Genomic DNA, 27,707 nt, shown 5'->3' on the forward strand with positions numbered 1-27,707 from the left:
TCAAATAATTATTAATCATTTGTTCAAATCTTTTGTTTGTTCGTAGGTCCATATTGAACTCGCAACTTCGTTCTCCAATTCGGTCACTATTATTTCATGTCATAAGTGTAGTGATCAACTGTGTAACTGGACAGAAAGGTTGGTTGCCGTCCTCCTGGTGGATCTGTATTCGAGAGGACGACAATCGGTTCCTCCGGATCGGTTCTCTACTTCCTGCATCACGTTTAGTGTAGTCCAAGGCTCCCGGCGCAGTGCAGTAAGTCCAAAGCGCAGTGAGACGGGTGCAAGTCGGGCCCTATAGTGGCTCCCAACGGGGTGCAGGGTGTGGAGGACTGGTTCGGAGGCGTCGGTCGTCTTCCTCTCGAGTCCAAATCCAACAGGAGGAAACGGGACTGACTCAGTAAGTCCAGTTTCATGGTCGCGTCGCGTCGCGATCTCAATTTAGCTTCACCCTCTTAGTTCAAATAATTATTTGGCAGAGTCAGACTTGGACTTTGGAAATCGAAGGGAGTTTGCTTTCTTTGATTTCCACGGTTTCGTACTTAGTATTAAGCTCGTCGACTCTACGTAGAGTATGCATCTATGTATGTATACTCTATGTAGAGGGAGATCGAAGGAACTTTGATTCCTTCCATCTCCGGGTCTCCAGTCGCAGCAACCTCCACGTGGTGAGACCTGGTAATCGGTATTATTCGTGACGAACAATCATTCGTCGCAAATAATACCGAGAACTAATGGCTGCGAACTTGTAATAAGATCTTTAGATATAAAATGTGCAAAGTGTTAAAGTGTTAAAGTGTAAAGTGCAAAAGTGTAAAGTGCAAAAGTGTAAAGTGCAAAAGTGTAAAGTGTAAAGTGTAAAATGAACCTGTTAAATTGGAATCTCCACTTAATAGGCAAATTAGTGAGTTTCTCTCGGATCTTCTTTAGAAATGAATTAAAGAAACACACTTTGTACCTAACGTATGGGAATGAAAAACGTTTGAAACGATATTGATTAGTAAAGATTACTCTGTATCTAGGTAAATTGATTTGTTTGATTTTGTTGCTTAGCATTTCATATCTTTTATGGTTTACATTATTCCACTCCATTTGGTTTACTCGCAAACTCGCATATTCGATAGCGCAATCATTTACGACGTGGATTTTGATTTATATTCAGAAATATACATTTATCTTATTTTTTATATCTAAGCTGCGTGCTTTTTATTACTTTGTCTCGAAATCTGACATATTGGAAACCTATTTACCGAAGGAAAGGATGTCGAACGAGTATGTGACAGCTATCGATTTTCACTTGCGGGACCACATTGAGGTATGCCCTATAAGTACGTTGAACAAATAACACCCCCTATGTAATCAAAAGAAGAACGTCTTTTAACTTTCATGGAACCCAATGTAACAAAATATAATAACATAATTATCAATCCTTTCATAAATAATCCAAATATTATTAAACTTTCTAGATAATATATTTACCTTGACATTCAAATTATTTTATATTTTAGGCACATTGCAACTAAGTTATTCCCTATCGTGGCACTTCCATAATCCTTTCCGAAAGGTGCCTGAAAAATTTTAAGCTAAAATTAAGATTAAACACTCGATTATCGTTAAAGAAAGTACGAAATATAACCATTAACTAAATAGCAATTGTAATTATAGTAATGAGCGACGGTATACTTGTTCCCTATCGTGGCACTTGCATAATCCATTTCAAAAGGCGCTTTATCTAATGTAGCATACAACATTGCTCGAGCCATTCATATGTAAACAAAAGTCGAATGAATGTATTTAAAAAGCAAGCCTATTGCACTTGCACATTTGCATCAAATGAAAAGATTACATCGTCAGATCTTCCTTGTGGGATTCAACTTCTTCGCACATAAACTTTTTTCTATCTTCGATTAGAAAAGAGCCACAGCTTGTTTAATTTTCTCGAATTACTTTGTATGCTGTTATAAAATATATTAAGATAAATTTAACTTAACAAAAAATACTATCTTTTTGTAGATTGACTATCCCCTTCCACTTCACTTGCTAAACAATTGTTTACAGTTATTTTAAAATTATAATTTATCCCGTTGCACATAATACATATTGTAAAAACATTTTTTCGATAACTTTATCTCTTCGTGAGATATTGAACCTTTCCACTTTAAACGAAACGTCCTGTATATATCATGTTTCACAATTTGCAACGTGTACAATTTTAGATGTAATTTAACGGCGTGCTACGATCGTGTCAATCATTTTGTTTCCGCGCGTCAGTTCTTATTGTAAGTCTTGAGGCTATGCTGCAGTGAACACGCAAAAGGAAACATACGTGGTTGCCGTTTAGACGAGATTGCTCGCCCTAAGGGATTAATAACGAGTTCCGTTAATAGATTCTCAGCGTCGTATAAAAGGTGTACTTACGACGACATGTCTCGCGACGATGTCTTAGGGATCTTTATTAGAGAAATGTAAGCCTGATTAAGGTCAGAATAAATAAGCGATGATTAACGATGCAATCTAAATAACGAGCTATTTACTATTAACGTTTTGACTCTATGAATTCATACGTGTTTGAAACTTATAATAATTAAAATGATATAATAATGACTTTGTAACGAGAATTGTATAAATTGCACTGAATAAGCATAGAAATACGATTAAAGATAAGAATGCTACTGAGTACTTGGGAGTTACGTAATTATTTCTCTATAAATTGTACCAAGTATCATGGAAAATAAACATCAAGAATATGAAAATAACTTCTTTTCTATCTTTAACATATGACATTTTAAATATACATGTATAATAATTAATTTTGGTTTGCTCTTAAAAATAATCTCAAAATAAATGAACCAACCATGTGCTGTATTTTAAATCATCCACATTGTGTGTAGATTGCGTCAATAGAATCGTTGAGTGTCGAGCTCTCCAATATAACTGCGTTTTTCTCGAAGCCACTTCGTCAGTTTTTAAAAACATCTACAATGGTGAACCCATTTCCACGAAACCTGGGACGGATATACGGTGAGCGTGTTTTTATCCCCGGGGCTACAATCTGCATGATATCCGAAATCGTTTTTTTCTATTTAAAAAACTGTTTCTCTTTTTCCAACAAATTTCATGGTTTTTGTTTAGCGCAACACCATTTAAACAGTTTTTCAATGCTTTTGTTTCAAGGAAGTCCTAGTTCACACTTTTACAGGACATGAAACAACGTAACGATTTTTGTTTCGAACGAGTAGAATTTTTCAGAAATCGAGGATACGTATATTTTGTTAAGGGAAACACTTCGATTCGTACATTTTTGTAGTAAATTAATATTTTTATATGTGAAGAAGAACATGTCTTTTAATATTAAGTACATACATTTTTAAAAGGAAACGCTATTTTTAATATTTTTAACTATAAATTATTCGTCAATGGAATACTTCTACTACGAGTGATCAAGTTATACTGATTAGCATCAAGATACTAAACATATTAAAATAGTGAACTATTTTATATATTGATGAACACGTGAACTTTTATATATATTTTTAGATAAAATAAATTGTTTTATATCTATAAAAATGATACATTTTTGCAAAGAAAAAATTTATAGTAATTATATTGTAATAATTATATATCCGTTCTTTAAATTAATTGTAAAATGAGGGATTCATAAATTAATCCCACTACAGACATTATACGAGATCAAAAGTACAATATAATTATAAATGGAACTTATACAAATCTATTCTAAAGAAAAGTATAAATCAAATATTTTTAAGAAACCTATTAGTATTTATAAGAATTACCTTTATCATAAATTGTAGTTTCAACTTCTACTCTAATTCTTCAACATAATGTCAAACATTAGTAATTATATGTATGTTATTTCATTCTCAGCAACGAAAACTTAAGAGTTTGTCTTGACAAAGAAATTACAACCCCACTGTGAATGTTTGTCTCAACGGTTGTAAAATATATCTGCTTCTTATACGTGTGACTAATTATTTGGCCCATCCACGGTAGTACGTAAACATTAGGAGCCAATGAAAAGAATCTCTGAACTCTCGAGCAGAAAGATTGCCTCAGGTTTAATATAGGAATGTTTCTGTAGTAATTAAACTCTCGGCTTTCCAGAGTTTTCAGACGTGTCTGTATCGGTGGATCGATGAGTACTAAACGATCCACGAACGGTTTCCGTAACTCCAAAACTCTGTGGACCGAAAAACGAAAGATCCTTGAAGATTCTTCGTGTTGAAACGCTTCACGGTGGCGTGTGAAGGAAATTTAATGCATTCCTCGACTGTATTCCGCGCAAATAACAGCTGAAACATGCCCGACAGCCATGACTGATCTCACGTTTTTATATTATGCCCGTGTCCGCGTGCCACATGAAACATTGAAACTCGTCAACTTTCATACCACTTGCCCAAACTAAATTGTCTTTTCCGTTTTAAATGATGACGAATTGGTCGCGTTATTTAAATAAAGTTTCAGTGTGAACGTATGTTCCTACTCAAATCAAGTATCAAAATAAAGTACTTCTGATTTCCTTTAATATCTCTAATCGGATTACTTTGTAAATCTCTCATTTTTAAATTAATTTAAAGAAAAGATATAGAATTAATGTAATATATTTAAAATAAACTTTTTCTTTGTAATAATCCATTATATTATAGATGTATAGATACAGAATAATGAATATGTGAAATTTATTTCAAAAGAAAAGCAAAAATCGAATATTTGTAGAAAACCTATTAATGTTTACAAGAGGTTGATAAGTAAATTATAATATTGAATATGCGAAAATTTATAATTTACATCCTCAAAATAAATTACAAGAGCAATTGAACCAGTTCATTTATGCACAAATAACCTGTTCGAGGAGTCAAACGAAAACATATAAATGTTTAAACATATAAATGCATCTCTCGATTTCCGTTACAAAATATTAACCCATTATAATCGGATGAAAATGTCACATGCCGAGAGGGGATGTTAAATGAATAAAACAGTAAGGATGCAGACCGAAAATGGTATCACGAATAAATTGCGTTCAATTGGTTTTATATGTTTTTTCAAATTAAATAATTGGTTAGTCAGCTATAGTATATTCATAGTAACAATGTACTTTTGTTTGGAGATAAACACGACCCGTGAGTGATGCGTTATAAATAAATTGCGAATACGTTTACAGACTGGGAACAAAATTTACCAAACGTGTCCTTGTAAACAACGAAAAAGGGATATGTAATTCACACTTGATTTACTAGACAATATTCAAACAATTGTCTTGTAAATTAGGACTGTTACTTGTGTGTTAGAAACCATAACGTTTTATGAATAGATTATACAAATACGTAGTACACCTGTTTAGAATATTTCTACTCTGTTCACTTATTGATAGAATAATTAGTAAAATAATTTTTGGTTTTAGCTATACTTCTTATTACTGTTATTCACTTTGTTATTTTTAAAAGAGGCATGAAACGTAAGATTCATAGTATCTTATACAAAGGTATGCAACACGTTAATCTGTTCTCGTCACAAGAAACGCATTATCCAAAATAGAGGTCAAAAAGAAAATGAAAATAGTTTGTCGCGCTTATATTATTTGAATATTTCCTATAAATGTTTCGAAATTTCGATATTTCTAAACTGTGGTAGTCAGAGAAGGACTTTCCTTGAAATTTTATTTCTTGTAAGAATTATTTCTTCGTTCGACAGAGCTATAGTTTTCCGTATTACTTTCTACGTTTCAATACGTCACCGATCTAATCTAATCACAAGTGTCTTAAAGATCAACCAATACATTCACGATATAAGGTGAAATATCTTAATTCTTAATTCGATTTTTGCCTCTCCTACTGATCTTGCGGAAGAAAAGTAATACCTTCACATTTATTACCTATTTTTATACCTATTAATTTAGACCATAGGTTCCCAACCTTTCTTGACCCACCGCCCCCTTTTTAACCAACTTCAAAAAGGAGGAGGTTACTCAATTCGACATGTATATATATATTTTTTTTCAAACAATGATTCGACGACGCCTCTTTTAGGTGAAATATACTATATTACTACATTCTACATATATTTAAAAACAAGGCCCGGATTTTATTAAAATTACTTTATTGAAAGATGTGCATCAACATGTTGATGTATTGTTTAAAATTTGATAAACAAATATATATTATTAAAAAAATTAATATAATATTATTAGTGAGAAGGCTGAGCTTGGTGTAACGTGTTGGACTTTTTACTTGGTTTGGGATGAGGAATGATTTCCTTTGGTACCACAAATCACAGAACAACTTATCTGCATGAGTTGATATAACATATTTGTAGGACAATATTCTCAACGAACAATTGAACTTGAAAACAAAAACGCGCGGGCCAGGAGCCCGCCATTCGAACACACACACTCTGACGCGCCAATTAACCGCGAGATTCAACATAACGACAATAATTTTTCGATATTAAATCGCTGCGTTCCATTATTGACAATCTGTTTCTTTTCTTTGTTGCTAAATTGTTGATTACACCGACATTTACAATATTTGTTGAACATTGAAGATATTTGTTAAAACATGCGTTCGAAGATTTTTAGTACACATTAATCAAACTTTTGTCGCGTTCTTGCGAGTATTGCCCAAGGGGCGGTAGTTGGTCCTCAGCGCCCCCAAAAATTTGTCTTCGACCAAAAGCGCCCCCTTAGATCTCTTCAACGCCCACCGGTGGGCGGTACCGACCCCGTTGGGAACCTCTGATTTAAACCCATGTTCAGAAAATTTTGTAATGCTTTGGACAGTCTCCTTTGTTAATCTTGTACAGCGAAAGCAATACCCTTATGCGCGGTAATTTTGACTCTGTTTCAGCAAAAGCTTGTCACGTCTGTTGGTCCCTCGCCGTGAGTGTGGACGAGCAATCGTTCGAGGGAATTATTCAATGTTATCGTTATCATAAATTCGAGGGGCGCTCTATTCTCGCCCGCGCGCGCCACCCTTGGAATGATCCTGATAAATTATCGAGCGTAGGGTAGGGTTGCACCTGCAGTGCCGTCGGCTGCGCTTAAATTTTCATACCAGCCGCAGACCAACCCCGTAAATCCGATTCTAAAAACGTTTCCTGATGGATCTATCGAGCAGCTATCGTTTCTCTATCGTCCCAATTCGCGCGCGAGACGTTCGTCAACCTGTTGTGATTTTTGTTATCTTCCGCATTTCCAACTGACCTTCTATTCTCGATAATACGAACGGAAACACACGTACAGACGCTATATATTACACACAGCGACGCCGCAATCTTTCTAATTGCCATTGTGGAAATATTTCGTTCGGGCCTCTACGCTGGGTAATGTTTTATTCATGGGCAACAATCTCGTTCATTGGGAAGTTAATTACCTGACGTTCAAAGCAATGCGCTACTTTGTTATCGTTATAGAATAAATTGTCTTAAGGTGTTAGTCGCAGTCAGGAAGAGGAAAGCGACATTTCTTTGTGATTTTTTTTTAGTTATTAAATAATAATTTGCATAAGTAACAATTAAGTATATTATAAAGCATGTTTTAAAGACCTGAAAAACATTATTTGTTTTAAGAAACGTTTAATTTATATCGTCATAACAGCCGATGACGTAGACGATGATTTAAAAACATAGGTTTGCGGTGAGCAAGATTTCTCTACACTGGTTTACCTGGAAACAAAAACAAAGGTAGATTTCGAAAATAGATTAGTCTAGCGGGTCCTTGAACGAAGGATTTTGGAAAAAATTAATTTAAAACAAGATGGCGTACATTTGAAGTTGATTTTCAATTTTGTCACTAAAATTAAGCGATTCAATACAGGATAAAAAAGAAAGTATACAAGAAAATAAAAAATCCTTCGATCAGGGACCCGTTAGTCTAATATATTTTCTAAATCTACCTTTAGTTTTGTTTTCAGGTGCACCAGTTTGAGGAAATCTTGATCACCACAAACCAAGTAGCCACCCACGCCATCGCCTGTTATGACGAAATGAATTAACCTTTTTTTAAAACAAAAATTCTTTTATAGTTCTTTAAGACATACTTTGTAATATATTTACATTTCATTAATAAAAATTATTATTTAATACTTTAAAAGAAACACACAAGAAACTGTCCGTTTCCATTTTCCTAACTGCGACTAACCCTTTAAGTGTTCAGTGACGTAATGATTGGAAGATATATCTTTTAACGATTCATTTGATAGCATTCAGGAAAAGAAAAACAGTGTATTTAAGTGTGAAGAGGAATCTAACGAAATAAACATATTATAATTCTCGTTTGTGAGATTAAGTTATCGCATAATTTGAGAATTAATTGCCTGGTGGTTAAGTGCAAAAACAAGGCGCGAACTCATTTTCATACGCTGTTACTAATATTGGTAGTAATGAAGAATAGAGCGTTTTAAGTGTTCAGTGACGTAATTCTTGAAAAGACCACTTATGTCTCAAGGAAATGCTTACGAAATAAGATAAACAAATTTAATTAATAGTCATGAACAATCCAGCTTTGAAAAATAATTTGAACCATTATCGCTGTTACTAATATTGGTAGTAATGAAGAATAGAGCGTTTTAAGTGTTCAGTGACGTAATTCTTGAAAAGATCACTTATGTCTCAAGGAAATGCTTACGAAATAAGATAAACAAATGTAATTACTAGTCATGAACAATCCAGCTTTGAAAAATAATTTGAACCATTATTGCTTCACTGTCAGGGAATAAATTCATTTACACGTCGATAAATATAAACGACATATCTACATGTACTTGTCTATTCACTCTGCATTTCGAATAACAAATGAACGCAAATCTGGGCTGATTTGAATAATTTCCATTCCACGATTGAATGGTTAGAAATTCAGTTGGCGACGAGTAGAAATGAAAATAATATGGAAAGCGATAGCTGTGCTGAATAAAGAGACAATTTTTACAAAGATAACATTTCAGAAGAGAAACCAGCACTGATTATCACATTTTAATTGGAATGCTTTATTACGAACGAATTGCTGAACCTGATGCTCGTATCGTCAAAATCTCGAAGCATATATACCAAATATTCGAGCAACATAAATGGGAGAAATTATTTTCGTTTCTCTCTCAGTTTATTTTTTCGATGTCGAAGGTATTTAAAAAACTATACATGCATTTAAATAATTCACTTTTCAACTGAATCATCTTCTTGATCAAAATATTTAAATAAGTAAGTTGTATTTTTAAAATTCAAATGCTATTTCAGAAATGGTTGTGTATTTTATTGATACCAGTAAGGATTTTCACCGTTTCCGGCTGTTTAGGAAAATGGTCATGCAGTATTCACGATAAATGTGGAAATCCACCTGCATCCCTTTGCACCCGTTTGAACACCTCACAAAAATCTCGCATCCATAGTCGAAGAAAAATACTCCTATGCATGATATATAACGCAGGTATCAACAACGCCATTGTAAAGTACAACGAAAAATACAAATCTCTTCGATTTGGCGCGTCGACTTACTGCGAAATAGCTTCAGCAAAATAATTTGTTACATCTAATATTCTTTTCACATTAGAAAGTAATAATAAATGTAAATTGTTTGACACGATTAAACTAAAGTTCAACTATGTTTTGCCTAAAATTCAATGGTCCTTCTGCATGTCATACTTTTTTTCTCATGATAAGACGTACTTTCCAATGATAGGAATTCATTGTTGCATTTATTCAATCATACCAATTTCAAACTTTCAGTCCACCAACGAATGCATACAAATTCCTAATATTCTCTAAAACAAATAATTTTCAATTTATCATTCGCATGAATTTATGCTTTCAATATTTTCTAAAATTGTACGTTGATCTTTCATATACATAATATAATGTTATAATTCAACAGTCTCCTTAAATGCACAAGTTTCTCTACGATAAATGAACAGTAACATGATCCGGGATCGGATATCTCGATGACACAATGCTAATGCAACTATCAAACTTGGCTGGGACACCCTGTATATTTGATTATATAATAAACTTTTTATTATTATTCAAACATTTAATCCGCAAACGTGTCTATAAATATTTTAAACATTTCGTGGTACTAGCTCAAAGAGAATTATTATATTCGCTATGAGCAAATAAAAATTCCTTTCCTTCTGCCTAAATAAATTACTTCGTAATATTCACGGGATGGTTAAGCAAAGAGAGGAATTATGCGTATCTGACGTTCATTTCCTTTCGGGAATGAAGCAAATGAGAAAAAAACGCAGTGAGTAACAGCAGCAAATTTCGGCAGTAAACATTCGAGATAACCTCAACGGTTGGCCATGCGAAATGACTTTTGCTGGATAACTACGTAGTAGAAAGTTTCTCAAAAAGGTTTCCATTAGGTAGTACACCTCACGGAGATTGGACTGCATCTTTTACGATCCACTCGTGAATATCTTAAATCCTGCAGCTGCAGCGTACTACCCGAAGACGTTTCTTAAATCACACGCAAACGAACTAAGACAATTCTATATAGCATTACCTCGTGAAATCAATATTTCCTTCAGACGCTTCGCTTTGGCTGTGTTTTCCACGATTACAACTACGAAATAGTGCAATGGTAGGGAATAAAATTGAAAACGATGCTTTGTGAGGTGAAGAAACAAATTAAAAACAGAAATAATCGGGACAAACATTATTTTTTCGAATAACATAGGTTTCTGTGATGTACAGGGTGTTTCTTAGCCCTTTGACTCCGGACGATTTATGCTGGAAATTGTAAGAGGCGTAGAGGTGTGAATATTAAAAAAAATATCACCTTATAGAGAATGACAAAACGAAACTTTTTTATATTGACAGCTCATTCATAGGACGTTTAATTTCAGAGTTAAACATTGAAAACTTAGAAGACCTTTCTCCTTAAAATTCAATGTTTGCATACCAAACTTTAAAACTTCTGCATGCCAAAATTTAAGAATTATTAGTTATTAAGGAATTATTGAGACTTATAATTCACTTATTTCGATTATTGAAGATAAACGTGTTTTTCGTCCCTAATGTGTTAGTTGGGCTCATCAGCAAAGCTTTTCTGGCAAATACAGCCTTGCACGTGACCCTATTAATAGTTCGAACAGTTTCCAATTACTCGGCAGTAATTGGCTGGTGGCAGAGATGAACAAAATTTTATCGGAATAATAGATGACAAATACAACTAACAGTTTAACAACTAGCAGTTTATTTGTTAGTGTAATTTTCAAAAGCACAAGAGCTGACTGTTCCTTAGGAAATTAATTCACCAGATAATTAAACTGTTACTAATTAGTTAAAATTAGCAAGTTCTGTATTCGAGTTAGTCGTCATCCATATTCATCGCGTTTATATCTCCATCAACTTTCAAGTTGGACTGTTCGAATCCCATTAGGAAAAAATAAATTTTGATTATTGTCAGACACACAACACCAATTATAGTGTCAACTTTTTCCGCCAGACAGTAATGGTAGTACCTAAATCTATTAAAATAATACTTCAGGGTGTTCCTTGGCGCCTGTTGCACTTTTTTCTCATCCTGCGGTACAGCTGTTGAATGTTTCACGTCTGTGCTTTGCCAACGTTCGTTTCCTGCCAACAAAATCGATCGCTATGAAATGATAACTACAAAAATTAGAAAGAATAAAGAGGAACTTACGCCGCTTACGTATTTCCTCCATAATTAGGCTTTTTATAGTTACTGTGCAGAGTCAAGGACGCAAGTGATTATTCTGTAACACGTATTTAACATCTAAATCAACACTGTGAGTTACACGATGGCTGTTATTGATACTAATTGGATTCTAATTACATATATACAACAGTAATTCTACCTGTTCATGTATCGAAATCTGATACACTTCAGTTTACGTATTCAAAATACACGGCTTTCTTCTGTTTGCAACTTAATTTTTAAAATTGCAAAAGTACAATTTATCTTTTTTTTTTTTGGTAAATTACTTTGGCAGTATTTTTTCCTTTATATGTAGTTTCGATTTACACTTTGATCCCTCGAATTACCACGTACAGAGAAGTACTTCATGTCTCCCCATATTATTTATAGAGTTCCATCACATACTTAACTCTTTGACTGCGAAGGACGTATATATACGCCCTAGAGAAATAGGCTCAGAAAAATGTTCATGTTCGCTAAATCAATTTTAAGAAAATATCAGCTTATAGGGCGTGATGAGACGAAAATTTTTCATATTTACAGTTTTTTCATAGGATGCTGAGTTTCGAAAATAAAAATTGAAAAGTTAGAAGTTCGTTGCAAAAATTGAATTTCAAAGAAAAGTTTTCAATTTTTAACTCTGAAATTAAACGTTGTATGAGTGAACTGTAAATATAAAATTTTCGTTTTGTCATTTCCTATAAGCTGATATTTTCTTTTAATTAACACCTCTACGCCTCCTAGAATTTCCAGCAAAAATCGTTCCACGGTTAAAGGGTTAAAAATGTAGTTCAACGAAAATTTGTAAATGTTCGCCAATTTACCGAATACATTCATTTGCTGTGTAATTTACCGTTAAAATTTAGCCAATGAAAAGAAATAAAGACAAATCGTATAGTAATTTCAAATGTCATTTTGTAATTTTCCTGGATATGGAAGAATAATCTCAAAAAGATATCTATTCTTACAAAGTCTGAACAACGTGCACTTGAGAACGGCGTTCATACATATATCCTCTCCATTTTAAATCGCCTGGCGGCTTTCTTATAACTTGCTTCGAAACGGCCAGTTGTTGAGAAACTTCAACGGGGTCAACAAGATAGATAACTAAAGTTTTCTATGAATATATCTAAATGAAACTTTCAATATTATTCCCAAATACACTCTCGTCATTACCCATATTAGAATGATTAATGTATGGGAGCCAGCGGAGTCATTAACGCCCGAAACTTCCACGAGATCACCCGAAGACTGACAATCTGCATATTTATAATTATGTTTATTTATGGTAATTCTTTTCGAAGTCCAAATTTCAAAGTGATTCACGTGGCGAGAATATCTTTTAAATCTTATTATGGACTCTGACACGCTCTCGAATGTGAAATTTTAGAAATTAATTTATTTTCACATCTTTATATTGACTTAATTAATTACTACGTCATCACATAAGAAAATTAGACAAACGGAATTAATTTATTGAGGTAATATTCTGTATTTCCATAAAATATAAAAGTTCATCGATTGTCACATTCACATTGTTATAATTAATTACTTTATCGATACCTGATGATACTATGAATTAAAATTACTAAAGTCATGTTCTATATTTGCATTAAACATACAAATTGATCAATTCACACGTTCACATACAGATTTATATTATATAACTTTATTATTGCCTAATCACAATGATGAAATTGATCCTTTATATCCCCAAGTTTGTTTACTGTTGTAATCTTCAAAAAATATCTCAAAAAATTAGAAATTACTCTTTAACGTCCTTATGATGTTACCCGCGAAGGTGTAAAGTCAAATTAAAAGGAATTATAGCTCTCCCTCGCACCACTTCGAAGTAATTTGAGAGTGAAATTTCGCTCGGGTCATCAACGACCCAAATTACAGACTGGGGGGACCTGGCATTGTAAAAAGTTAAAACGTACGTTTAGGGCGACAGGGGTATTCGCGCAAATCGCAACGCGTCCCTGTCGTATCTGATAATCGTAGATCTCCTTAAATTGCAATAGAACGCGAAGCGTGTCCCAGAGATTTCGTTGCTCGCAAAATGGTACGTGTAATCTCATCGCGCGTAAAATGTATGGAGATGGGGGAGGGGGCTAGAGGGGAAACAAAACCCGATTACAATTCCACGCTACCGTATTTCAACGATTTGAAACGGTCTGTCTGGCGCGAAAAATTGTGATCGTCGATATTTCGTAAACAAACAACGCATTGGTAATGATAAAACTATCATTGAACAACTGACGTTGATATTTCAGGGGTGTAATTACCGTAACCACCTAAAAGAGGACCAATTTTTGGACATTTTGTTACATGAAATGGGTGCAATGTAGAAAGCTTAGATTTTAATAGATGATTATCAGACTGCAGATTTTACGCATGTATGACGTACAATAATATAGAAAATTTACATGAAATACACATATAAAATGTTGAATATATGCTAGAATATTTAGCATGTATTTATTGTGTTAGTTTATATCATAAATGCATAAAATCTGCAGTCAAATAATTACACACAGTTTGACTTGTATCTTTGTACGTACTTGTGTTGAAAAATGTTGTATCGAAAACAAAAAGTAGCAAAAGTGGCTGTTAATTCGATCGACTTTAAACAATCATTTATATATATATATATATATATATATATATTTTCTAAAATGTAGTAAGGATTTTTTTCAACATCTTAGTATACTCGTTAGTTATGAAATGTTCAGTCTTGCACTTTCAGTTGAAAATCCTCTCATATACTTAACGTGACGGTTGTCTTTCCTAAAGTCATCTCCAACTACAAGCATTTCATTAAGAACAAGGGTTTTAAGGTTATTTATAAAAGTATGGAAATGAAGATGTGAATAACGAAAGAGAACGAACAATAAGAAATACAAATAAAGAGATAATATCAAATTCTCATTTAAAACTAATAACTGGAAGGGGCTCGGAAAATAATGATCCTTGCTTCAGGGAAATCATTAACCTTCTGACCGGGAGACAATTTTTGCTGGAAATTCTGAGAGGCGTAGACGAGTGAATATTAAACAAAATATCAGCTGATAGGATATGATAAGACGAAACTTTTTTACATTTACAGTTTATTCATAGGACGTTTAATTGCGGAAATAAAAATTAAAAACTTAACAGACCTTTTTCGTGAGACCTTGCAGTGGTCTCATCCTGTTGCTGTTGTCTTAAAGAAAAAACAACAACAGTCGAACAATCGAATTTTTAAAAAATATCCCCTTATAAAGAATGACAAACAGAAACTTTTTTATATTTACAGTTTATTTACGACTTTCAGTTTACGACTTTTAATTTCAGAGATAAAAAGTGAAAACTTAAAAGACCTTTCTCCTGAAATTCAATTTTTCCAACGAACTTCTAATTTTTCAATTTTTATTTTCGAAACTAAGCGTCCTATGAAGAAATTGTAAATATATAGAAAAGTTTCATTTCATCATACCTTAAATCTGATATTTTTTTTAAATTTATGTAGCGAACATAAACATTTCTCTCAGCCCATTTCTCGAGGACGTATATATATATATATACGCCCTTCGCAGTCAAAGGGTTAATTGTGACCCAGATTTATTAGCAAGTTGTTCTATATATTATTCTTCCTCTAACAGTATTATGCGTCGTTTTTATTTAAATAGTAAATACTATTAAGTACCAAGTGAAACTGCATTCTTTCAACCCTACTATTATTCGTTAATTGTAAGAATTAATAAGACAGCGTAAAAAAGAGATAGGTAAAAAGTAAATGAGAATTTTAACTTCATAACTTGTTCAAATATTTTCACCAAGAACTTTTGAGCGAAAATTAAAAGTTTTCCGCGTAGAGACGATTGCTCGATGTAACGACATGGAACCGCAACCTTTAAAGTGGACTTTATGTCCTGGAGATACTGCGACTATCTTCGATGTTTCACGGTTTCGCCTTTAACAGCGCTTACGTATCCCTAAAGAGTCGCACAACTTCGTGAAACCTCAATATAATCGAAATACTAACTCTAACGGACAATTCTGTTCGGGAAACTCGAAAACAACAACGTAAACTCGAGAAAGAAATGTTAAGGTATTTAACCCTTTCGATGCTAGCCAGACTATCGATTGTGAAACATCTTACAGGAAAAAAGTTTCCATACTAAATTTTGGCATTTCTTTCAATTGCAATGTTTTTAACAAACAGTTTGACTTTATTTTTACTACTTATTAATGTTTTTCGATACGGTGTACATGGCATTTAAATAGTATCTTGGTCAGAAAGTTGAAATTTAAATATGTTATAGAAAAAATGTTTATCTAAATTATGAAATAATATCAGCATAAAATGTTGGATGTTTTCATTTTTAACTGACATATAAAAAAGAAGAGTACTTCTAACCTGACAAGGGGAGGACTCTAACACGAAAATTGTTATTCAAATAAAAATTTGTGTGAATATTGATCACTCAGAACAAATGAAGTCTACCCAATTTTTGCAATTTTCATTTCTTTAGCATAACTTTGTAAAGCTATGACTGTAAACATTGGTCAAAATTAATTCTTGTGCATCATTCACAAACAAATTAACATTTCTTCCATGTAACATATAAAATTCTAACTACAAACAACAGAAGTAATTATCTTGTACAGAAAAAATTTCATTTTGAATAATCTCATTAAATGTAAAAGAATGTAATTTTTGTTTACGTCTAACTTAAAAAGAAAAAAAAACTAAAAAAAAAAATACATTTTCCATATTTATACTCATATTTTCACGTTAACCCGTGATAAATTGTTTCAGCTGAACAAACCCCTCCAGGATTACGTGGATCGCAGTTGAGAAACACTGATCTAGAAAATGGTCGGTCCTTCGTGGTCAACGGAGTGTCGCGAACCGTTTCGGAATGCTCGACAAAACCGCGACGGGACGAATGAAAAGCGAGTCCCTTCGATTTTACCGTTCTGCTCGGTGAAGCGACAACAGAGCGCAGAGTGAGAACGAGCAAATGATATTTTCAGGTTAGCCTCGTTATCGAGAAACAATAGGTGTCGAGGTCAACGCTCAACGTTGACCGGACTTCCGACATTTCTCGAGAAATTTCGGTACCGACGTCAATTCCGCCTATTTCCGACCGATTCCACGCCCGACCGTAAGTTTTCAGAGATAGAAAACTCCATTTGTCGCGATAAACGCAATCTTTTTTTTCACTGCACACGTAAACACTCGTTCGATAAAATTGCATGATTCCTCCAAAGTGAATGAAAATAATATCGTAAGCCAATCGAATCTATACTTCTGTGTCTTGCTTTTGAAGATAATTTATACCGAATGAATAGAAAATAGTTACCATCAACTTCGTATCACCTTTAAGGCTCTAAGAACAAATTGAATTCGCGCGCAACCAGAATTTTTAAACGTGACTTGAGAATTTAACTGCACTGCTCTAAGGACTGATCCGCACTGTATAAAACTGCGTTGTTGCTACTAACTTTTTATGGCCATTCGTGTCGAACTCATGCTGCATTGGCATGGCTGTAAACACGGCAGAATTCGATAACGTTTCTTTTACGATGGAAAAGCGCCTGTGTCTCGAAATCGAACCGTTGTTCACGCGTGACGGTTTTTAGAAAAGTTCAATTTATTTGAAAATTTATGGATGCCGTAATACTTCTCTAAAGTACTTCGAGTTATCTGTTATAGAAGACAAAATAATATTTGAAAGAGAATAAAAAGTTCATTGCAATGAAGGTGGCGCATAGTAGTCTTCGTCTTTAGTCTTGAATAATTATTTAGAGAATCTAAAAATTCCTAGTTCAACTACTTCGTGATCTTCATGAGTATTGGTACACATATACAGCAATGCTTTTGCTACATTCTCCCTTTTACATGATTATTAAATCGAACTAAACCGAATTGGTCTAATCGCACGCCTCACGTTCGATAGTGTTTTGTTTTAGAACATTATTGTACGCATGGATGTGTTGAGCCTGTGATTGATTGATTTTTGCATATACATGTAGTTCATTTCTATATTCAGTTGAATAGGACGAAATATTTTTCATGTACACCCAATATGTTTAAGGTGTTTCTTAAACCTCTTTGTTTCTACTATTAAATGTTAAGTGTTAAGTTCAAATAATATTCTATTCTTTTTAACTTTAGTGAACACTATCGTTCTTGTTGTAATCAAAGAAGATTCATTGGTGTTATTTTACCTAGATAAATAATCTAAATATAATGTATACTTAGCCCTTTATTATCCTTTAACCCTTGTATTAATCAAACGCTTTGAAACCTATTGTGACTTTCGTTTTTAATTGTTGAATGCCAGCACAAGCTTTTGTCCTTTTGGAAGCTTGTTAGAGACAACTCTATAAGATGATTTAAAACCAAGAGGGGCCCCTAAATTTTAAAAGCTTCTGAGAAATTCAGTAAATAAAGGGTTAAAGAACAATTTTAATAACAAAAACTAGGAATAAAACATTTTTTTTTGTACAGATTTAACGTCGCGTTTACAACAAAAATTGTTGCTTATCTTTTTGTATGAGCGTTGTATTTCTGCTTATCTTTTTGGATCAGTATTAACATTTTCTTCCCAGACCCAGCCCTCCAATCCAACTACTTATCGAGAAGCATAGCAACGAATGTAAGAAATAGTACAAAATTTGAAATTTGTCCGTGCAAGCAGCTTACAATGAGTCGAACTTGGTATCGTGATATCGTAAAAGTTAACAGAAACGAAGATCGTGCTATCAACAAGAAAAATAGTAATCGACAAACGTCATCACACAGAAGAGTTTCATTCGTGGTTGCCAAACGACGAAAATAACAATCATAAAATTTTCGTCCCGATAGTAAAAAATTCTTTGCTATTCTAAAACTAAATATTCCTTCTGCAATGGCTACAACAGAACGTAACAACTACGACAGCGTCAAAATATTTATTTACGTTTCGTTGATACATAAACATATTTCACTCAATGCAGTGTTTAAGATAGCACTACGATGGTATTGGTTTAACGACGTTTTAATATATATACCTATATTACCAAGAAACAGAGAAATTATGTGACACTGATAGGGAACAACAGCCGGTGATAATCGAATTCCTTTGGTAACGCGTTTCCGTCAATCGACCGTAATTATACACTGCTATTGCGTACCACGAAGATATACTAATGTGGGCTTTGTGCTCTGTTTAGATAAGTATACAAGCTTCGATTCTATGTCACGCAAATGGTCGATACGAGTTGGTGATAAGGGTTGTCCTGTTATACTACACTCGGAAACGGATCACTGTGAAAGGTGTCCATTGGAGTGGTACGTCGATTAGTGAGACAAGCAACGAGCAGCTAGGATGAACGTCTTGGCACCCTTGAGTTTTTTAATGCTAACAGCTGTTGGTCAGTGTTTGGAGCGTGAACAAACACCAATTATAAACACAACTTTGGGACCTGTTCAGGGTTCGATAAAGCAAACTGTATGGAACAATGTTAAATACTCTTCGTTCAAAGGAATTCGTTATGCGGCACCACCGGTTGGAAACCTCAGGTTCCAAGTGAGCACGTAAACGTTATTTGAATCAATGTTTCGAGTCTCATAACGACTTCTATATCGCGTAATTTCGTTTATTATCGAAAAACGCGAGAAATGGTAATCGTTGAACAATTATAGGCTAATAGAGTGTCTCGTTACCTCAATTGATAGCAGACTGATTTCAAAAAAACCCAGGAACACGTTAATTGCAAAATTAGAGACACCGTCATTTTTACGTGTTAAAAATAAATGAAGTTTAAATCAAGCATAAAAATAAAAAGGAAGAGCATTGAAGTGTATTTTGTAGGGAGCCTAAAATTCTCTTTTAAATGGTATATAACATTTTGCCAAAATATTCTGTTTAATTTGAAGAAAACTGCTACGAGTTATAAGACAATCCTATAACCCAGACTTAACTCAAGAGTGTCTACAGATAGAAACTTGTGAATCAATAAAAATCTAACAGAATGTAATATTCAATTTGTAATTATTAATATATTATAGAATTTAAATCAAGTACAAGAACCAAAAAGAAAAATGTAAAACACAAAAATCCTTTTGCAAATGGTATTTAATATTTTGCCAAAATATTCTATTTAATTTGAAGAAAACTGCTACGAGTTATAAGACAATCTTATTGTATCAACCCAGACTTAACTCAAGAGTGTCTACAGATAGAAACTTGTGAATCAATAAAAATCTAACAGAATGTAATATTCGATTTATATTTAATATTTGATAGAATTTAAATCCAGCATAAAAACCGAAAAGAAGAGCGTAGAACAACAAAATTCTTTTGTAAATGGAATTTAACATATTCTATTCTTCCTGAAAAATGTTAATTTAAAGAAAACCAACCACGACCTATAGAACAAACCTATACTTCTAAAATTTGTACTAAAAATCTAACAACTGCCTTTAAACCTGTCACCGCAGCCTCCTCGACCACCACAACCATGGACCAAGGTACTGAACGCTACCAAAGAAGGTAGCGTGTGTCCTCAAATAGACGGTTTCTCGACCGAGTACATGGGAGACGAAGACTGCCTGCATCTAAGCGTATTCACTCCCGAGGTGAGGGAGAACGGTTACCATAACATTGTTTCCCACTAAAGTGCGAAACGTACACGTTAAATTCGGAATGCCGGTAACGCAGTTGCTTCTCCCTGTTCCCTGTAGACGAATTTCGACACGGGAATGACCTTACGGCCCGTTATGATCTGGATTTTCGGTGGTTCCTACACCACTGGCTACGTTAACACGACGCTCTACGGACCTGACTTCCTCATGGAGCAAGATGTTGTTGTTGTCAGCGTTAACTATCGGCTGGGCGCTTTAGGTGCAGTCATCTTTATGTAGAAACTGCACTTCGAAACTCGTACCATGTAAACGTGCCTAGGTAATCAAATATCTCAAGCAATCGGACATTTCAGGATTCCTGTATCTGAATAATACAAAAGTATTGGGCAACGCTGCTATGAAGGATCAAGTTTTAGGGATGCGATGGGTGCAGGACAACATCGCCGCATTTGGAGGCGATAAAACCAAGGTGACGGTAGCTGGACAAAGTGCCGGCTGCGCTGCTGTGTTACTTCATCATTTGTCCGATAAGTCGAAAGGTATCCTGCCAGCTGCTACCATTTATGTTGTCTTTTTTTCTATTTTATTCTATCACCTTGTAAATATGCGTAAATTTACATTTTATATTTTTTACTTTGAAAGTCCATTTATTACAGGCATCTTAACTGCGGTGTTTAACTCTTACGGAAATGTAGAATAACATTTTTTCGTATGACGCTTTATTTTCGAAAAAAATAAGTTCAAAAATTTGTCGAGTACGCGTGTACTTCATATACCTTCAGTTCGACGGATTTTACTATCTTACTGTTCCGAGTAGGAGCAACATAATGATATCTCTTACATCGATTTTACTTTCTTCTTATGCTTATGATCTACAATGAAATCCGTCGAGCTGAAGCTGGTCCGAGTCCACGCGTACTCGTCAAATTTTCAAACTTATTTTTTTTTTAAATAAAGCGTCGTATAAAAAAAACTGTATTCTACAATTTCGATTCAATTTTTTCTATTCGTCATGTGCGGCATTATTTATACGTAACATTTTTCTTAACAGATCTATTCACCCGTTCGATATGTCACAGTGGAACGCCATTGGTTTTGTTGTTTTCTACTCCAATCAGTGCACTCAAGTCTGCTCATCGACTAGCTGATGCCCTAGGTGTTGACAATAAAGACACAAATCAAATATATCGAGAGCTCGTTAATATTCCTGCTATGAAACTCGTACTCGCGACATCCTCCTTCAAAGGGGTGTCACTATCTGTGAGTCAAACTGTTTGTCAACATCTAGTATAATGCTGTTAACACGTGTCGTCTTTAATTCCGCAATGACATCTACTTTATACAGTGGGTGTAGAAAGTATTCGTACACCGATCAATTTCCAAAAAAACTATGTAAAATTGTAATTTATTAACTCATTTTTTATAAACAATGACATTCTACATATTCTCGAAAATCTCTAGAATAGATAGATTACAAAAAAAAAATAGCTATTTATGTAAGTTACGAAATTAACAAGAAAAATACAATTAATCGATAGAGATGTTGGAGCAATAAGTATTCGTACAACTGTTTAAAAGTACTTTACTGGAAATTTGATGTTTTCTAATTCGTACGGAGCAATAAACTAATGTGTTTACGTTACAAAATCTACTGTAAATGGTTCGTCATAAGAATCGTCCAAATACTTATTGCTTCTATACTTTTACCCACTTTTCGCATTCTTTTTGTTAATTTCACAAATTATATTAACTAGTAAATGTTGTTTGGACTATATCTATCTTAGAGACTTTCGAGAATATGTAAAATATCATTGATTTTGAAAAAAAAAGTTAAGAAACTACAATTTCACACAAAAGCTTTTTGGGAAATTGATCATTTTGCAATGAAATAATTGAAATTACTACATTTTCAGGACTTGTTACCATTTAGGCCAACCATTGAGAACCCTGCGAATGCTTCTCCGCAGAACACATTCCTGTCGGAGTGTCCTACAACGTTGGTTATGACAGGCAAGTTCAAGAAGTGCGAAAAAATATTTGGATATATGGCTAACGAAGCCCTTGAGTTTACCGATAGTAAGATATAAATATTACTGTGTATGTTTGACTAATTTTTAATGCATCGATCGCCAGAATATTACCATTTTTACTATTATTACTCGCTATTATTTAAATTGTAATTATTACTAAATTACATATATAGAAATTACTATTATTACTTATTTATATAGTAGTTTAAACTATCCTTTGACTAACTCTAGTGGTAAGAATTAAGGTCTAAGGACTTATCAATACTGGTCCAGTGAGTCGTATTTCTTTCTTGATCTATTACTATATTTTGTAATGCGATCGATGCATTTTCGAAAATTCTCCACATTACACTAACTACACTTCACATTTATTTGTTTTAGAACTCTTTAGTATGGCAAATCAAACTATGGTGTTTCGTGAATTGAACTACAAACTCATTGGAATGACAGCACAGGTAACTTTCTAAACACAGTATCTAAACAAAATATGTACCACCGATTACAAAGTGGAATAAGAATCTACAGTGGGTGCTGAAATTATTCGTCCACCAATTTCCAAAAAACTATGTGAAATTGTAATTTATTAACTTCTTTTTTATAAACAATTATATTCTACATATTCTTGGAAATCTCTAGAATAGATACAGTATAAAAAAAAATTGTTTATTTATACAAGTTGCGAAATTAACAAGAAAAAACAATAAATTGATAGAAATATAAAAGCAATAAGTATTCGTACAATTGTTAAGTTTTTAAAACTTCATAAAAAGAAAACGAAATTTACATTAATTTATAAACAATTAATACTTCGTGGGATTTCTATTCTAGAGATTTCCGAGAATATTTAGAATATCATTGATTATAAAAAAAGAAGTTAATAGACTACAATTTCACACGAAAATTTTTTGGGAAATTTATCGGTATACGAATATACACTACACCCACTGTATAAAATTTAACATTTGTCGTGATACTTATTTTGTTGACGTGGTGTTTAATCAATGTGTTAACAGAAAATTGGCTTAGATCTACCTCGATCTCTTAAATATTCAATTGTTTAGTATTTTATATATTATGATGGTTATAACTCCTGTTCGCAGTTTATAACAACCGTCGTCGCAATCCCAGCAGTCGACTACACCCAAAGGCTCCTGGAAGCAAACAACGACGGTTATCCCATTTATTATTATGTAAATTCATACACGTCGAATTATTCTATTCACAGAGCCTTCGGAATTCCAATAGAAGGTAATTCAAATGCGTTTTCACTGTAAAGGTAATACTTCTTCTTCAGCATGTTCTAAGGAATACTAAGATTTCTCAACATACATAACATGAGTGAGTGAATGGTACAAATATTATGTGTAGAAATTAATTTTGTGCCTTTATATTCATCCATTTTTTACTCTAGTTTAAGTACTCTAGTAGTTGTTACTCTAGCAGTAGTTGGTACTCTAGTTTAAGTACAATTTACGACAATCTTCGCAATGTCAAGTCACATGACGTGAGAGACACTATTTATTATAAAGGTACGTTTTTCTAGGTGCTGCCCATATGGACGATGTCGGATTTCTCTGGAACGCAGACGCAATGAACGCCCCTACTGATCCAAATGCTCCATTAAACCAGTTTCGACGTAAATACGTCACTTTGTGGGCGAACTTTGTCAAATATGGGTACGTCGATACTTTTCCTTTTCTCTATTAAAGTCCTTTTTTTATTAGGTTAGATATTTAAACCCCTATTTTTTTTTTTTTTTTAAATCAGACACATAATCGCAACTGAAGTTTAGTTCTCTAACCGTAGTTTATTATTGTTAGAGTCTGGATATTTACATATTTATGAGAACGATGAGTACACAAAAATATACAGTGATGTGTAGAAATGCATAAATGTAGAATTCTTCTCTTTAATGCGGATAAGGGGATGAAAATAAAGAAACAGATACTACACAAATGCATAAAATATTATAAATACACGTACAATACACGTTAAAACATTTAGAAGACAAAAGACATTTCAATGTACATTTCTGTCCTTATTCCGTGTATAATATAAAATATGAGTCTGCGTAAACATCCGCAATCTAATAATTATAGATCATTCTTCGCAACCTTCAACCACTTACAATTTGTGTTGCGTTTGCAGAAATCCAACACCGATCACCAATAACCCCATCGGTGGAGTAGTTTGGCAACCGTCTGGAAGACGCGGTGTGCAGCTCGAGATCAATGATAAGTTCAGAATGGTTCCCCGTTCGATACCCCTTGCATCTTTGGCCATAGAGACATTTTTGTATGCCGCGAAGCCAGTTGCAAGTTTCTGCCATAACATTTCATACGATGTTCCTTATACCAGCATTTTCCCTTGATTTGATAGTCTTTATTCCAGGAATCAAATAAGCTGTCGAAGTGGCACAGTTAAACAGAGTTATGGAAAATTCTTCTTTATTGCTTAAATATCTATTTCGTGGTTTGACTGAAGAAAAATTGTATTTGTTGGTATCTGAACAATTGTATTGTACCATAATGCTTTTACGATGTAGAATCATTTTTATTATGGTTAAAAGTCATTTGAGGTTTGAAACTCTAACTGATTAAGCTCTTGGAATATCACTTGTCCCGCACTTGTAGGGATGGAAATTAAATCGTCTCGCCTATTCATAATATTAATATGTTAATACTGTTGTAATGCTATTACTTGTATATTGTAATGCTATTATTGCATATTCGTATTATATGTATACATGTATTGTATATCTAATGTTTGTAATTTTATTATTGCACATTTTTGTAATTATATTCAATATTAACCCTTTGAATACAAAGAGCGTATATATACACCCTCGAGAAATGAACTCAGAGAAATGTTTGTATTCGTTAAATAAATTTTGAAAAAATTTCAGCTTATAGGGGATGATGGGATGAAATTTGTTTATATTTACAGTTTATTCATAGGGTGCTTAGTTTCGAAAATAAAAATTGAAAAGTTCGTTGGAGAAGTGGAATGTCAGGAAAAAGATCTTCTAAGTTTTAAATTTTTATCTTTGAAATTGAACATCGTATGAATAACTGTAAATATAAAAAAGTTTCGTTTTGTCATTCTTTATGAGAGGATATTTCTTAAAAATTCGATTGTTCGACTGTTGTTGTTTTGTTTTCTTTAATGCAACATCAACAGGATGAGACCACTGCAAGGTCTCACGAAAAAGGTCTGTTAAGTTTTTAATTCTTATTTCCGCAATTAAACGTCCTATGAATAAACTGTAAATGTAAAAAAGTTTCGTCTTATCGTATCCTATAAGCTGATATTTTGTTTAATATTCACACCTCTACGCCTCTCAGAATTTCCAGCAAAAATCGTCTCGGATGAACATTACCAATAGAAGAAAATTATTTTTTTGTTGCTTCTGCATAAATACTACAGTAACAAAAAGAAATCATTAGCTGTGAGAATTCAAATCATAATATACAAGTTTTTACATTTTTTAACACGTCAATACGAATGCAACATCGCTTCCATAGTTATCCACCTAACACCAGTAGGTTTTAAATTTTCCAAGGGAGTAATAAAATGAAATTTAACCTAAGAGATGAATGAGATGAATGAGATTTCTTTGGTCGTGGGTGACCGGAGTCCGATAGAGGTGATCGCCTCTCAGAAGCTCCGAGTTTCTTTCCACTTTTCAACTTCATTACTTTGTTTCCTCAACACACATGGATTTCACTATCGTTATTTCACGTCCTTGTCGCGACACATTACGCTTATAATATGCCCTGACCCAGATCCTTTATTGCGCCGTTCACGTGTGAAAATATTAGATCTGTCGAGAGTACGACGAAATGAACCGTGAACGTAATAAATTGAAGATTTGATTTTCGCAACCACCGTTTTCCGTGAAACTGGAGTAATTTTCAGGCGTATCGTTGATATCGTTAGCGACGGAATCCATAAAACTGCAGGAGAAGTACTTTCTGTAGAACAAGATTTCTTACTGAAACTTTATCCTATTGCGATCTCGTTTATGAAAAATGGGATAGCTAGATTGCCCTGGAAGAGGGTGAAAAATTTAACCGGAATAATGTCCTGTGACTCCATTCACATGCACAAAACCATTTCTCCGCGTTTCTTGTACAAATTTTTCTCATTTTTTTTTTTAAATTCTACTCTTTTTCTGCGGCGGTTATCTATTAAACGTCGCTGTTACAATCGAAAGAATTTAAAAATTATTTCTTTTCTTACGCGATAAGGACAATTATATTCGATCGTCATCGCAAGCAGTTTAATTAAGACGTTTCGACCTGTTGTATCTCCAATTCTCCCAAAAATAAAACCTAACAGTAACATAAATTACGTGAAAATTATTATAAGTGAAACCAAGAAAGGGATATTAGGTGCTTTCATTGTATTTATTAAATAGTGTTTATTATTATTAGTAATTTTTTAGATGCCTGAATAACTAAGTGCACATAGATGTAAGTATCATGAGTTAAATTGTTCTTCTTCCTATCTACAAACATATTATAATTGAATATTTCTAACATTTCATTGAAAAATTGATTGAAAAGTACATGGCACAATACAGGAATAAATTCATTCATTCGAGACGATCGCCGAAGCTTCTGAAATTAGGTTGATATTGCATCGCTTCGTCGGGCAATCCTGTTAAGTAACAGGAAAACGACGAGCGAGTTCCCGTAAAATCTGCAAATAATTTGAAGAGTGCAATCAGACAAACTAATAACAGCCGATGGAAACGATAACGAGCACTTTTGTGAATTATCCTATGTCTATATATTCGTTACGCGTGTACTCATTGTCTGGTATTTATTATTCCTCTCTCATTATCACTTTTCGCATTTTTCTCGGAGCACGCCTTCTCACGTCGCAGTATTTGAACGAATTTATTTGACTGAAAGACATTGGTAATTGAGCCGTTCACTGAACAAATCGATTAACTCCACTTGTTGAAAAATCTTAAATTTAAGCGTCAAAACACTCGGTATAGTCATAACTTATTATATTTATAATAACTTTCCTGAATAATAAAGATTAACACCATTAAACGATAAAATTTGTTTGGCCATTCAATAATAAATAATTTATTTCAGAGGCAATTTCATCGCATTTCTCAACTTCTTGTTTTATGGAGTAAATCGATTTGTGCAATGAACGGCTCGATTAATAATCGTGAGTCTTCCTTGGTTATTCAAAATGAAATCAGAAGTATTTGCTTCTTTTCTCGGTCTTCTTCAGTGGTAAAAAATATTTATCTAACAATTACATATCTACAAAGCACTTAAAAAATGTAAATAAGAGGAAACGTAACATATGATTATTTTTTAACAAATAACTCACATTATGCTTACATATACTACAGAAGAAGAAG

General features: G+C 33.5%; 1 protein-coding gene and 1 long non-coding RNA gene across 3 annotated transcripts; one reads left to right on the forward strand and one right to left on the reverse strand.

The window, feature by feature from the left end:
- Positions 1 to 9,970: 9,970 nt before the first annotated feature.
- LOC128881321 (uncharacterized) lies at positions 9,971 to 17,274 on the reverse strand. Its single transcript, XR_008458042.1, has 3 exons — positions 17,020 to 17,274; positions 11,472 to 11,586; positions 9,971 to 11,371 (listed from the first exon to the last, which is right to left on the reverse strand). It is a non-coding gene; the product is annotated as an uncharacterized LOC128881321 (long non-coding RNA).
- A 1,623-nt stretch (positions 17,275 to 18,897) lies between these two features.
- Positions 18,898 to 25,529, forward strand: LOC128881316 (juvenile hormone esterase-like). 2 transcript variants are annotated; one of them, XM_054132258.1, is made up of 10 exons: positions 18,898 to 19,230; positions 20,145 to 20,282; positions 20,388 to 20,547; positions 20,642 to 20,827; positions 21,340 to 21,548; positions 22,202 to 22,298; positions 22,700 to 22,773; positions 23,419 to 23,566; positions 23,862 to 23,994; positions 24,467 to 25,529. In XM_054132258.1, exons 1-10 carry the CDS (start codon positions 19,030 to 19,032, stop codon positions 24,687 to 24,689), a joined length of 1,569 nt encoding a protein of 522 aa, XP_053988233.1. In that variant the 5' UTR covers positions 18,898 to 19,029; the 3' UTR covers positions 24,690 to 25,529. The 2 variants fall into 2 exon arrangements, with proteins under 2 accessions (XP_053988233.1, XP_053988232.1); XM_054132257.1 differs by having other exon boundaries at positions 18,900 to 19,230; positions 22,202 to 22,364; positions 24,467 to 25,528.
- The last annotated feature ends 2,178 nt before the right edge of the window (positions 25,530 to 27,707 follow it).

This window comes from Hylaeus volcanicus, chromosome 8 (genome assembly GCF_026283585.1).
Source record: "Hylaeus volcanicus isolate JK05 chromosome 8, UHH_iyHylVolc1.0_haploid, whole genome shotgun sequence".
NCBI lineage: Eukaryota > Metazoa > Arthropoda > Insecta > Hymenoptera > Colletidae > Hylaeus > Hylaeus volcanicus.

Coding starts and splice junctions, on each gene's coding strand:
- LOC128881316 (XM_054132257.1), top strand. CDS start 19,030: ATGAACGTCTTGGCACCCTTGAGTTTTTTAATGCTAACAGCTGTTGGT. Junction 20,548..20,641: donor CTATCGGCTGGGCGCTTTAG/GTGCAGTCATCT, acceptor CGGACATTTCAG/GATTCCTGTATCTGAATAAT. Junction 22,774..23,418: donor TCATTGGAATGACAGCACAG/GTAACTTTCTAA, acceptor TCCTGTTCGCAG/TTTATAACAACCGTCGTCGC.